Source organism: Macrobrachium nipponense, chromosome 20 (assembly GCF_015104395.2).
Source record: "Macrobrachium nipponense isolate FS-2020 chromosome 20, ASM1510439v2, whole genome shotgun sequence".
NCBI lineage: Eukaryota > Metazoa > Arthropoda > Malacostraca > Decapoda > Palaemonidae > Macrobrachium > Macrobrachium nipponense.
Window position 1 is genome coordinate 31,810,407 of NC_061089.1, and position 14,909 is coordinate 31,825,315.

The 14,909-nt window shown below is 36.0% G+C and overlaps 1 protein-coding gene across 1 annotated transcript in view; it reads left to right on the plus strand.

Annotated features, from left to right (window-relative positions):
• The first annotated feature begins 5,142 nt into the window (after positions 1-5,142).
• LOC135224455 (uncharacterized) overlaps positions 5,143-14,909 on the plus strand; it is a 496,086-nt gene continuing 486,319 nt past the window's right edge. The window contains exon 1 of the mRNA XM_064263457.1: positions 5,143-7,082. Coding sequence (XP_064119527.1) covers positions 5,895-7,082 — 1,188 coding nt within the window. The 5' untranslated portion in view covers positions 5,143-5,894. The remainder of the gene's footprint in view (positions 7,083-14,909) is intronic.

The following is a 14,909-nucleotide window of genomic DNA, read 5'->3' on the forward strand; positions in this document are numbered from 1 at the left end:
TAAAGTTGTCAGGAACTGTATTCATTAAATCAGGTTGAAGAAAAAATTTCTTGTTAAATCTTTTATTAAGACAAACCTTCAAAGAATACTAAATAAATGTGACATTACTCCTTATGTGCTATGATGAAAATTACAATGTTTTACAGGATCAGTGCTGGTTTATGGCCTGTCGAAATATTTACTATTTTCTCGGGAAACCCTACGGCTCACACTAACCATGTTTCACTGTCCTAGGTGTAACACAACCTATGAAATCATTTTTATCTTATTTTTCAATTATTCATAAAATTATTGTTGAATAATTTTGATTAGGATTAGATTTTTTATCTAATAATAGTTTATGGTACTATTTAATATTAATTAGCACTGCGTGCGTCAAAGTCTCGATGCAGACGTACGTAAATGTACCGTGCCGTAATTATGACTATTGCCTGTATAAAATTTTTAATCTGAATATAACACCTTTAATTTCCGATAAAACGTCATGCAGTATTATCAGTTTTAGCAAATTTTATTTATTTGCAAGATACCTCTCATCCCATCGCAATTTCGTCATAGCATTATCTATTAGATTATATGTATCTTAGCGGGTTCGAAAGCTCACGAAACATCTGTTATTTGATTGGTAATCTTCATTAATATTATTAGATCAGGTCAATCAGTTTCATCATATTAAAAGCCTAAACCACTTTTAAATAAGCTTCCGCACTCATAGTCCGGGTGTGGTGAAAGGAGGCAGAGGAGTGATTAGCGCTGATTAACCCTTTCTGTTAATTTCACTAAAGCTGTTTCAATCTTTTTTATTTTAAATAGCATATTATTGCGTCTGCTGCGTTTGCCTATTATGAAAACCAGTAAAGTTATTTATTATATTAATTACGGAATGATTTTATCGACACCCGTTATATATGTATATATGTATATATATATATATATATATATATATATATATATATATATATATATATATATATGCTTGTGTGTATATGTGTGCGTGTGTGTTTGTTACTAATGGACACTTGAACACGTATTTCGTAGAAATAAATTTCAAACTCTCATAGGGATCAAACTCTGGTCTCTCAGATGAAAGGCCAGGGCGCTAACAATTGCCCCGCGAATTTTACCTAGCTTCCCGACACATCAGTGAGTCAGTTTGTAGCATTTCATACGAATTACCCTTTCAGCGTGAGCACCTGTTTCGCAGAAATAAATTTTTTTTTTTTTCTCTCTCTCTCTCTCTCTCTCTCTCTCTCTCTTCTCTCTCTCTCTCTCTCAGTATTCATTTTTCTGGTTTTGCCAAAGTTTAATTACTGAGGTCTTATATTTCATTTCCTTGCCAAATGCATAATTCGTGTGTTTTGCAGTATGTTCGGCAGTTTTAAATTTGAAGTCTATGCAGTATTGGTATATTCTGGGGATTTGAAATGCACACCTATTGAAACTGAAGTAAATGATCTCAAACCTACACACAGTGAAATGTTTTGTGTGTGTAAACGGTTGAATTCTCGACATCATTCATGAAGCGAATATGCTCACTCAAGACTCGCACGTGCACACACTTGCGAATACTTGTAGGCGCATTAATATAGAGCGGTCCCATATGTGGCAATCAGACCTTGATATTCCCGGGTGTGTTTCTAGAAAGAATAATGAGCAATTTATATTCTGTACGTCGTGCAAGAGATACAAAGTTCCTACTTTTCTAATTAAATGGATGGATTAAGTTCAGTGAATCGGCTTCAGTAATGAAATTAGGTCTGACCGCACAAAATACCCATAACTATGACGATAAGCGAATCTTATGCATGACTGCTTCCGTGATATGTTTCGAATAGTCGGGACAAGGCTGTTGTCGTTGAGCGATTCAGTGAATGTGCGGGAGATGGATAAAACGAAGAGAGAGACGAAATATGAAAATATGGCAGAGACTTGTGGAGCAACAAGTGTATGGGATTAAGGAGTCTGAGACTAAGCTGTATATAGTGCGCTTGGTCGTAGAGTAATCGTGAACAGCTTCATTTTCTTCCTTCCTTCATATACATACATATATATATAAATGAAATGTATGTGTGAATGTGCATGCGCGCGTGTATTTTTTGCGCACACCAAGAAAAATCTCAGTGATGCTGTAATTCGAGTACAAGCGAATACCACAGGACAATAACTAGCAGAAATTCAGCACTTGCGTTTATTCACGGTTCTTGGGTAAAAGTGAAAGCACAGGATACTAAATTTGTGGCGGTTTTTTTTTCTCCAGTGGTTCTCGCGCATTTGTGAGTGTACACACACACACACACACACACACACACATCAAATCAAATCATTCTTTTCCCTTCATTATACACTACAAAAAGTTGTCTCGTAAAGTTATACACGCTTGTGTACGTATATATGTGTTTAAGATAGAAAGATAAGGCATCTAAAAGGGAATTACGGTAATTGCATGAAAAAAGTAATATGATTGTTTATGTTGATTTATTGCCAGATGTGAAATGATTCTTATAAGTTTCGAACTTCTAATTGTGAAAGATATCTAAATTGCATTGTTGGTCTGTCCAGGCTTTGTAGAATTAAACTATGTTATGGATTTAAGTCCTGTAACTACGTGGTTGATTTATATATATATACATACATACATACATACATACATACATACATATATATATACATACTATATATATATATATATATATAATGTGTGTGCGCACGCGCGCGATTGCGTCTTTGCTTGTTCGCATGTTAGATATAGGCTTTGCACCTGTATTTAAAATCGGATATTATCTAGGCTGTTCTTGTAATATTACATCTTCCCATCGTATTTTTTAAGACAGTAGCTTGAGGTGAGATTGATATTAGATTATATTTATCTGTTACGTATCCGGCCCTTAGTGAAAACTAATCATTAATTCATTACGATCTAATGGAAATAAAACTTTATGTGGCAGTACGAATGTGTTTCAGTGTGATGTTGGTATGTATTTTTCATGGTTGGACGTTTTATGTCTATTTGAAAACATACAGAAGAGTAGCACTTGAGAGAGAGAGAGAGAGAGAGAGAGAGAGAGGCGTTTTAATAAGACTCAATGAACTCTACTTGATGAAATGTGATTTGTTAGTTTAGCCCTGAAGGTGTGTATGCTTGTGAGTGGTGAATGCGAGCGAGCTCATGTATGTTTGTGTGCAGTTAAGTGTGTTTTGTAAGATCGCATTTATCTCCAGTATTTCTACAGTAGTATGGGTCTTTTAACTACATAATTTATTTACAACGCACTAGTCTTTAGTATAAATATATATATATATATATATATATATATATATATATATATATATATATATGTATATATATATATATATATATATATATATATATATATATATATATATATATATATATATGTATACATATATATATATATATATATATATATATATATATATATAATATATATATATATATATATATATATATATATATATATATATATATAATATATATATGCATGCGGATTCTGATGTGACCGTATGAATATATTCAGAGGTCAAGGTTGCATATATTCTCTGGGAGGTGATATTCAACATTTACTTGTGAGTTCGAATCTTGAAGTTAACTGTACACAATGAAGCAACGTTAGTGACAAACAGTATTGCTATCCAGTTTATTTGTCGAAAACGGTGGACCAGTTTGGCTGTGAGGAGGTCAAACCTCTAGTTTGCAATGAGACAATGACTGATTTTCTTCTGTTTGAAAATTTTTAGGATATTTCTCTCTCTCTCTCTCTCTCTCTCTCTCTCTCTCTCTCTTCTCTCTCTCTGCTAACTGTTATAATATTTAATTTTCCTCCTCTAAATGAAAGTTAATGCTAACTATGTTCCCCTTCGTAAATACTGAATATGATAAAAGATACAACGGTGTTTTTGTGCACAATGTTTTAGGCAAATTCATTACAGTAAGACCAATGGGAAGAGTTCGATATTTAACCCTGATTTACAGAGCCGTATTAAATTGAATTAATATTGCATAGTTGGTGGGTTGATTAGATTGTAAACAGTATTTTGGTTGATTACGTTGTTAGGTAATAGGGTGCAGGATAATACCATCAATAGGTAGCCTAGCATTCGCTAAGTTACTGATGGCATTCTAAATTTACTTAATGTGGAAGAAAAGTAATGCTAAAACGCTGATCTGTGTCTGTAAAGTTAGCTGTAAATATTTAAATGAAATTAGCACTTATTAATTTGCTGTTACCCTAATTACAAGTTATAATAAAACAACAGTTTACTGATAATGAGAAATAAGTAGGCTTTTGAAAGTTCTGTGCATAGATTTGAAAATATCCACATAACAAGATTGTTTTGGATATTCTACTTCGTAAATAACATTAATGATGCCGGTAAAGATGATGTTGAAGACGAGAACATCGATCGTGATAATTAGTCCTTTTACTGGGATAATGACGGTGTTATTGTTGGTGATTATTATTACCCAGTCTTGTCTAATCTTCCACACAAAGCCAATCTCCTCTCTGACCTGAACGTTTCGGGAAAGAGGTTCCTTGTCGTTCCTGGCGTTCATGGGTTAGGGGTCACTATTTGCTTTTTGAGTAGAAAGAAGGTACTAGTGACCTAAATACGACCCAGAACTCATTCTTCTGTACCCTCTTACCTCCTCCCCTCCCCCACCGACCCCATCTCCCTCCCTTCCTCCCTCTAGACAGACAACAAATTCACTCAAGATTTATGAATGAGTGTGTCTGTTTAAAGTGATTGTTTCAGTGAGTGTGGCTGTGAGTGAGTATTTGTTACACCGTGAATGCGCCTTTTGTGTTCCTTTCTTCCCTATTTAGGTTTTTTTACATAATCATATTTTCATTTATATGTACGTGCGTGTTTGTGTATGTATGTGTGTGTGAATGTGTGACAGTGATGGTATGAACGGGTTTGGTTGGTTGCTTGGTCGGGTGGGTGAGTGAGTGTAGATGTGTTGGATAGGTGACCTGTGTGGGGAGAGGAGAGGAATCATTTGGGGCCATCGCGTAGGGAGAGGGGAATTGGAGGGGGAGGAGGGGCCGGGTGAGGATGGAAGGGGAAGGAAGGGGAAGAAGAGTAGTGGAGGGGAGGAGTGTGCGCATGGGTTGGTGAGAGAAATATTGATTGGTCGAAGCAACGGGGTGGTGTAGAAGCAGCCTCAGTATGATTCAGGCCATGAGTAGGGAGAGACAGTAGCTGCTCCCGGGCGTGTCTCAGCACCGCCTCTACATCCATCACCACCACATCCACCACCACCACATCCAACACTTTTTTTTCTCTTCTTTCTCTACCTTCTTTTCCTCTCGCTCTCTCCTCCTGTCTCTCTGCTGTCTCTTGATTTCCTTCGTCCGCGCTCTCATTCACTGTCTGTCAGTCAGTCCTTCACAACCGCCTTCGCACACCCACGCTCTCCCACACACCCTATTCACAAACACCACGAGAGAAACATCATTATTATACTGTTATCATCGTCTCCTTCCACCCACTTGCCAGCTGTATCGCCAGGACTATTGCTTACTACCCACTCGCACGCCCGTACGCCCGCACGCCCGCAAAGGCTTTACGGCGGCGGAGGCAGGTTGCTCGCCATCACGCCCGCGGCGGTTTGTAGTGATTCTTCCCCCGGAGGTGCCCGGAGATTGTTCTCCCTGCTGGGAACCCTGAAGGTAAAAGAGTGCGACCGAGTTCCCCGAAGGTAGCCTTCGGAGGGGGCCCTGAAGGCAGCGCGCCCACAGTGATTCCTTGGGCCACCAAAGCCGCCCATGACCCGCTGCTTTGGTGGGCGGACCTCGTCCCCCTGCCCCACGGCCCCCCGCCGCCCACTCCCCCTGTAACTATGCGCTCTGGATCAGAGACGGGCCGGGGTTATGGTGTGTCGGCATTGTCCGAAGACCCCCCGGCGAACTGCCCCTCTCGCCTTCCTTCTTCTGCCGCTGGTGGCCTCACTCCTGATGGCCCGTGCCCTCTCCACCAGGGTAACCACTGCCACTAACAACAGCAGCAGCAGCAACAGCACTTACAACAGCAGTAGCAGTAACCTCCTTATTTTCCAAAGTTATCATCATCATCAAACTAATCTCGATCTGGGACACACTGAGGAGAGCAGCAGCAGCAGCAGCAGCAGTTTTAAAACCAAAAACAAGAGCGAATTACAAAAATTCCAAAGCCTTTTCCAAAGTTATCCTACGGGTGCCCATAGAAGTAGCAGCAGCGGCGGCGGCGACAGCAGCAGCAGCAGCAGCATCACCACCAGAAACAGTAGTGCCATCAAGAGCCTTCTTCAACACCAACACTTTCAGAGCTTCCCAGCCACCGTTCTTACAGCCACCACCACCACCACCACTACCACCACCATCACAGCAGCAGCAACAACCACAAGTACACCAACAGTAACACACACGCCTTTAGCACAACAAGTAAAACCTTCATTAATCCACACCAATAAAACTTCTGATAAACCTCCAGCAGCCACAACCACCACCACTACCACGTACAGACGTTTCCTTGATATAACTGCTTACGCAGTCAAAAGTGGTCGCCTAACGAAACGAAAGGGGAAGCGAGAGGAGGAAGAACAGGAGGAGGAGGAGAAAAAGAAGAAGGAGAAGGAGGTGGAGGAGGAGAAGGAAAGAGAGAAAAAGAAAATGAACCTCGAGTTGCAACAGTGCCAAAAGGTTCCCCTCGTCTTTGACGAGACGACTGTCCCCAGTGAAACTCCTGTCGAAAAGTGCCAAACCTGTGACTCAATGTCGAACTGCCCTGGTTCGAGTAGCCATCCCTCTTGCCCGCGTCTGGAGGACTTCCTTTGCACAAATTTTACGGAGGATCTGTTGCGTCGGAGCCTAACCTACTGCCCCCACTTGACACTGGAGTCTGTCATGTGCGAGGTACAGGTCCAACATCTCAGGGCCACCGAGTCCTGCAGGAGAACTGCTCATCACTTGATGGAAAGGGATAAGATGGTCGGCCGTCTCGTATATCAGCATTCGGATATGATCATGAAGTACAACTGTGAATATAACTACTCCGTTACACAGAACTGCGATGCATGCAAGGTAAGTAAGCCTACGCGGCCACCTTCAGAGCAGAGGATATAAGTACCCAAATCGTGAACAAACAGAACAAAAATCTAGGAAAATGTAGCAAGTGAAATTGGTATCTGCAGGAAACTTGGGGACGAATTTTAGACATGATAACCAAATCACGTTACAAGGATCCTCATTCATACTATGATTGTTCTTTTAGGAAAAATCATTTAGTGAACCCACGTACATCCTCTACTCAAAATGAATATAAATTTCTTACTTATTTGCTTTCAGTAGAAAGTGGCAGAATGGTTATTGAATGAATGGGATGAGAATCTAAAGTAATGCTATAAGGAATAGCGGGAAAGGGGTAAAAAAAAAAGCAATTTATAATAATAAAAAGTTATTAAACATTCAGCCGAAATAAGTCAACATCTAATCAGATTGTCTTCATGTTTCCGTAAATTCTTTTGGCGTAAATCTAATGCTGAAATTTTCTAATAAGAAAAAAAAAAACGCCAAATTTTTTTTAACTGCTTTATCGAGGACAGGTCTCTCAACTGTGGAATCTGTTTTTGTCGGAAGGAAAGAAAGTAATAAAGTGCTCTCTCTCTCTCTCTCTCTCTCTCTCTCTCTCTCTCTCTCTCTCTCTCTCTCACAGAGGTTTTCGTTTATCAACTTCCATGATATTTTGAAATATCCGATTTTCGAAATTCTTAAAGGTGTATGAGACACAGAGAGATAAAAGTATTTAATCAGGGAAGAAAAAGTAGGTCAGCTCTCTCTCTCTCTCTCTCTCTCTCTCTCTCTCTCTCTCTCTCTCTCTCTCTCTACACACATACAGACACAAACACACACACACTGTATCATTCAGCTTCGACCATGTTTCGAGAATGCCCGTAGCGAAGCTTCGAAACCGGCTTGTCCGAATGTGTGTGTTTAATCCTGGCTTCGCTAAAGACACTTCCTCGATATGATGCCATGGCCTCAGGATATCAACGAATACGTATACTTGAACCAACTCCATTTCCGGTTTTCCTTTCTTGGTCTGTAATGTCTTTGCATATTTTACCTGCACCTCTCTCTCTCTCTCTCTCTCTCTCTCTCTCTCTCTCTCTCTCTCTCTCTCTCTCATCTCTCCTCCCCCCCCTTCCTTCTCTCTTCTCTCTCTCTCTCTACTTGACTCGACTTGTTTGCTCCACGAGAGGTCGGTTCGTGGATAGTTCGTGCTGGTGGTTCGAAGAATGGCTTCGTTTTCACCTCCCTGACTCTGGTCACAGCCGCCGCCATCTTTCTCGCTCCCTTTTAAAGACAAACTACTCTGCCGGCTTTGATTCTATTGACATGCCTATTATCATCCATGGATTTTTGGGATCCTTTTTTTATTTATTTATTCATCTTGCAATTCTTCCATTGTTGCTAAATTCTCTGCCCAAAGAAAAGGATTCATCTGTTGCCTCTGGGAAAAATATGCGTGAACGAGGATCATATATTGGCACCCTAAGAATTTATTGTTATATTTATATATACATCTATTTTTCTTGTGAGGTTTTGGATTCGTTCGTTTAATGTAATCATATATATGATTTACCTCTTTAGTTCCGGGAAGGCTTTCTTGTTAGTTGTTCGCTTACCATAATCATTTATATTACTTATACTATTTTTTAATGGCTTTCAAGGTATTCGATTACTATCATCATATATCTGTAGACAGAAGTCAATACTGACTATTTTGTTTGTGTTATTTCATTAATTTTTTTTTTATTTTGAAGTACCAGTGCATATCCTGTAAGGATTAATTGGGAATTATGAAGAGTTTACAACATTGTGCATCTAGAAATTGAACATTTAAGCCATAAACAATTTTTATGATAATTCTGTTTCCACCAGTTATAGGGTGTTGCTGAATCGTTTTATATGGCAATTGGAAATATGGTATTGCATAACTAATGATGTTCATTGAACATCAATTCAAAGATGTTAATTGATGAAATTTAGGAACTGTGTATTACCTAATGAATTTCAGTTGGAAAATGACTGATAAAAACAAAGTGGTGTTGTGAAAGTGAGCGAAATAAAAATACGAAATGAAGAAAATATATACCAAGCCAAACATGACTGACGAAACTCCAGTGTAAAAGTGACGGTTTCATATGGAGGCAACGAAATATAATTTCAAACTGAAAGGGATATTTCATGACTCAAAATAATAGAAGGCACTGACGAAATATTAGGAAAAAAGTGGATAAAAATACAGTAAGAAAGTTTGTTAATGAACGAAACGTGAATTAGGTGAAGCACATCGTCAGAAAGAGAGTGAATAAGAACTGTTTAGATAGTGGTTGCGAATCGTTAGTAGAAAGTAAACTAATGACATTCATTCATTAAATTTATCGGAATGTAAACGAGATGATTGAAGAAATGCAAGAATAGAAAGTGGACGTAATATCGCAAACAAAATGGCTGGGCGAATGATCAACAAGATGACAGGTGAATTTTACTTCCAAGTACTAATTTTGATAAGAAAATAAATTAAAATATAATTGTGATTCAGGAGTTTATTTACGTAAAATAAAATTAGATTTCAAAGCCAAAAAATATAACCCATGGATACCAAGTTAAAGTAGAATCAAGAATTGCAGTATTATAATTTTTAGTGAACTAGTTATTTGAAGCATCGACAAGTGAACTGGAATTGTGTGATTGGAGGTACTATTGCAAGGAGTAACATTCTGCAGTGTAATGAACATTTTAATGTCATGCTAATTGAAAATGTTACCTATACTTATTACTGTAGGGGTTGTCATGCAAATGATGAAAAAACGACGTGGTAGTTGCAACAATCTGAAATTTATGGATAATGTGCCTTTATTCGTAATTTGATCTGAACTGATATATCCGGACTCTTAGAGCAAAAGATTTTAGGTCTTTCGCCATTGACACGAGGGAAATTTTCAGGTACCACCATATTCAGATTTTGTGAAAATTTTACCAAGGTCCTTTTGCTTTCGGTAATTATTGCTGAAAGAAACATTCAGATTTGAGAAAGCAGTGAAAACGATTTCGTTGAATACTAGTGTTTGATAGAGAATTTCTGCAATTCGAAAGAATTGCTTATATAGATGTAAAATAATATAAACAGTAAGGGTAGCTCCATTTGACGAAATTTTACAAGAAGCGAAATTCCTCTTGTTTGAAGTGAAAGGAAAGAAGTGAAAGGAAAAGAGGTTGAACTTCGGTTGGACGTGGATTTTTTCCTGATCATTGATGAATGCCAGAATAGGAAGTGGACTTAATATCGCAAGCAATATGGCTGTGTGAAAGATCAACAAGATGATTGGTAAATTTTACTTCCCAAATAATTTTGATCAGAAAATAATTTAAAAAAATAATTGTTATTCTGAAGTTGGTTTTTTTTTTTTTTTTTTGCGTAAATTAAACAAAAGGTTTAAAAGCCAATACACGTACCTTTTTAGATATGGAGTTAAAGCTGAATAAAACGTTATGATCTTCATAAATCAAGAGATGTATATAGATTATTACTGGTTAGAATTGCAGCAATGAACCCAGGTGGCCTTGAGGTTTTGTTATCACCGAATAGTATAAAAGAAGAAATGTTTCAAAGTGCTGGATAGACTGAAAAGAGCATCAGTTTGCCCTGCTTTGTATTTTTTAATTATTTACTCACCATCTGTATGAAACTGAGATGGACATAATTTTTCATCACTCACCTTACCTCACAAATAAGTTTTAAGAAACGAAAGCCTATTAAATGGGATTAGTTTGTCAGGAAAAAATATTATTGCACAAAGTTTTCTTGGTACCGTATGTCACGTTATTCATATCCGTTTACTTATATATTTTTCCAAAGATAGATTGGGGAGGGTTTTGGAAATCTTAGTATTTTTAGTCGTAATGGTGATTGAAGCATTATGAAAGATGACAGTAGCATTTTCATTTTATGAGAAATAGAAATAGGATGTAGGAGAAAAGGCAGATAACTGACAGACTGTTTATATGTTGTCCATATGTGTGTATGTGTATTAGTATGTCAACCTATAATGATTTTTTATGCAAAGAAACTTAAAGACAGCAATCTTTTGTCACATGATTATACATATAATTCGGTAAATAATTTCTTTAAAACTAGCATACACAAGCATAATCGCAGCTTCTAATATGGTATTGTACAAGAAGAATACAACATACAGCAAGTGGTAACATTAAATGTATTTGTGCATATATAGGCGTTTGTGTGTGTGTGTGTATGTGTGTGAGAGAGAGAGAGAGAGAGAGAGAGAGAGAGAGAGAGAGAGAGAGAGTGGTTAATAAATCTGAATTGGAAAATTACAGTGTAATTCGTTGTTTTACAGGATGGCTATGTTAGTGTTTATGATTGATAACTTAGCATTTGTACTCTGCTAACAAGATTATTATATATAAAAAGTAATTCAAGTCTATCCTTTTATGTTGCTGTACAAAGGAAATGAAGCACGCGATAAGACCGGGTAATTCTTTTTATTTGATTTTGTCCGTGAGGTTCGTATACCAAGTGCATCATTATATGGCTTCGTCGATCATTTTTCGAATAACTTTCATTACGTACCAGAAACTAATGTGAAGCCGTGCGTATACTAATTAAGAAAGCCTTAAAAAATGACAATTCATATTATCATTTTCAAGTATTTCTATAGGTAAGGATTCTTGTATTAAAGTTGCAGTGTCGATTATTCATAGATATAGGGTGTATTGCCGTAAGTGCGATGAAATATTAATACACGCCTCTTGGTACCTATAGGATACGTTGAGGCATATCTAAAGTTACCTTAAGGATACATTGGTGAATGAAAACCTATAGATATGAATACATACATATTTTTTACTTGATATTTAAAGATACATTAATACCTTAAACTGGTACTTTATTGATACATTTACATATTTTTTATGTAGGTATAGATAGGCATCAAGACATTTGGATAAATTTACACAAAGTTATTGTGAAAGTTATTTAATATCTTAATAATGATAATAATTGAAAACAAGAAATTCATAGTACCGACTAACTGACAGTTCGAGGAACAGACATTTAGGGATTCTGTGACACTTACTGCTATCCCTAATCATGGGCAAGGGACCTTTTCAGACGTTATGCCTAATGATTCGGTGTAAATAGTTATTAAGTTTGATTTTTCACTCACAAACCCACAACGCATGTATACATGAATGCATTAACACACTATATGAGAGAGAGAGAGAGAGAGAGAGAGAGAGAGAGAGAGAGAGAGAGTCGCTACTATGGCCGAATCCATTGGAGGTAATTCACGTAAAGAAAGCTTTAGGCTAAGATTGCGACATGGCAAAGGGAATCTGTAGCATATGTTAAATCCTGATCCAATGCTATTGTTGTTATTACTATTGTTTTGTTGTTGTTGTTTCTCCGTTATCCCATTTACAGCAACGAAATTATTTGTTTATTTGAAATTACACGAGATCGGCCTTGTAGCTTTGAATTTTAGAATATTTGGAATTATGTTTGTTTCATTCGTGCTTTTTACTATTGTCCATAATTAGTGTAACTCCGTTTTCATAAGTTATGGCAGTACATGTAGCAGTCTATTGTTTCACGAGACATCTGTTTATTTGTTTAATTTGTATCAAACTTATATTATTCTTTAATTATTATCAGTAACGGTGTATAGTTGAGCCGAGTCAAGATTCTCGCAAAACGCGAACATTCATGTATTTAATTGTTTTAAAAGCTACTTTGAGAGTTCCATATCTGTTCATTTTATTTAAGAAAATAAGTTATGGATGAGGTTTGAAGAGGGTGAGGGTTTTATGGCTTTTTGTCATAAGTCTGCTGAATTTATAATTGTCCATCATGTGTACATATTCATGACATGGAGCACTGCAAGTTTCCCTTTAACTAATAATAATAACAATAAAGACATGTTTGAGATCCAGTTTTCATCAGTGAAATCTTGTTAGAATCAAGTTTTCAATGATTAAATATGCTCCAAATCAAGTTTTAATGAGTAATGATTTGAAAAAATTTTTTTATGCAGTTTTCGTTAAATAGTTTTTCCAGAAATGCTACTAATAAAAGATAGCTCTTTGAGGATTAGATTCAAATTATATATAAATATATATATATATATATATATACACATATACATATCATACATATACATATACATACATATACATACATACATACATACTCACACACACACACACACATACATATATATATATGTGTGAGTGTGTGTATGTATATGTATATAGATATATATATTATATATATGATATATATATGTACACACACACACATCACACACACATATATATATATATATATATATATATATTATATATATCTATATATATTTTTAACCTGATCCCCAAAGAGCTATCTTTTTATTAGCATTTCTGGAAAGAAATTATTTACGTAAACTGTGTATGTATATATACATACACATATATATGTGTGTATGTATACACACACACACACACATATATATATATATATATATATATATATATACATATATAATTTAATTTGAAATCTAATCCTCAAAGAGCTATCTTTTATTAGTAGCATTTCTTGAAAAAATATTTTACGAAAACTTTAAAAACAAATATTTCAAATCTTTATTACTCATTAAAACTTGATTTGGAGCATGTTTAATCAATGAAAACTTGATTCTAACAAGATATCACTGATGAAAACTGGATCTCAAGCATGTCTTTATTATTATTATTATTACTAGTTAAAGGGAAATTGACTTTGAAGGAGCTACAATACCTTACATGAAATCTGGTTTTGAACAAGGTTATGCTGTAAGAACAATGTTGCATGAAAACTGTTTTGTGAGACCCACATTATACTATAGTTAGTCTTAGGGAGCTATTTCAGTTGCAGATTGGTTTCAACACACACACACACACACACACACACACACACACACACACACACACATATATATATATATATATATATATATATATATATATATATATATATCCTAGGATCTAATTATAGTGTAATGTGGGTCTTACAAAACAGTTTTCATGCAACATTGTTCTTACAGCATAACTTTGTTCAAAACCAGATTTCATGTAAGGTATTGTAGCTCCTTCAAAGCCAGTTTTTTGTATTGCAGATTTTGAAATACAAGTCTCCAAAAGAACTTTAAAATTAATTTATCTTCAATATGAACTGTCAAGAAAATTGCTTTTTAGGAGGAATGTTAGTAGAAAGTGTTTGGACACTATTTATGTAAAATAATTAGCTTTTCCAAAACAACATCCCAGTCACCATAGTTCTAGAATGCTTATTTTCATATAAAAGAATAAAACTACAAAAGCGGCATTCAAGGTACTTGGTTCATCTGAACCAATTTTTTTTTTAAAGAAATAAATTTTGTTTATTTGGCGTGCCTACTCTAAACTCAGTTTACATGTGATTTATCTATTTCAAAACCGGGTTTTAATTTGCACAGATTTTCCTAAATAACTTTTCATGAAATACAGACGTTTCTTTCAATTTATAATAACCATTAGTTTTCTGAATTAAAATGTCTTTTTATGTCGGTTGTCTAGGTTTTCTTCTCTTGGAGTAAATGTTATCCAAAGATAGACGCAGTTTACCTAAGACTTTTTTCATCCGCTTTTCTTGCTGTCAAAGCCGCTTGGAGTATGATTTACTTCCATACCAGTGTTCATGTCTGTTTTGGTATTCCGAGACCAAGTTTAAAAATAGTAACCCTCTTTCCTGTAACGCGTCTTCAGAATTGATTTTTCGTTTTATCAGTTACACCTATCCCTACCTGGTTTTGTGTCATACGTTCCCAA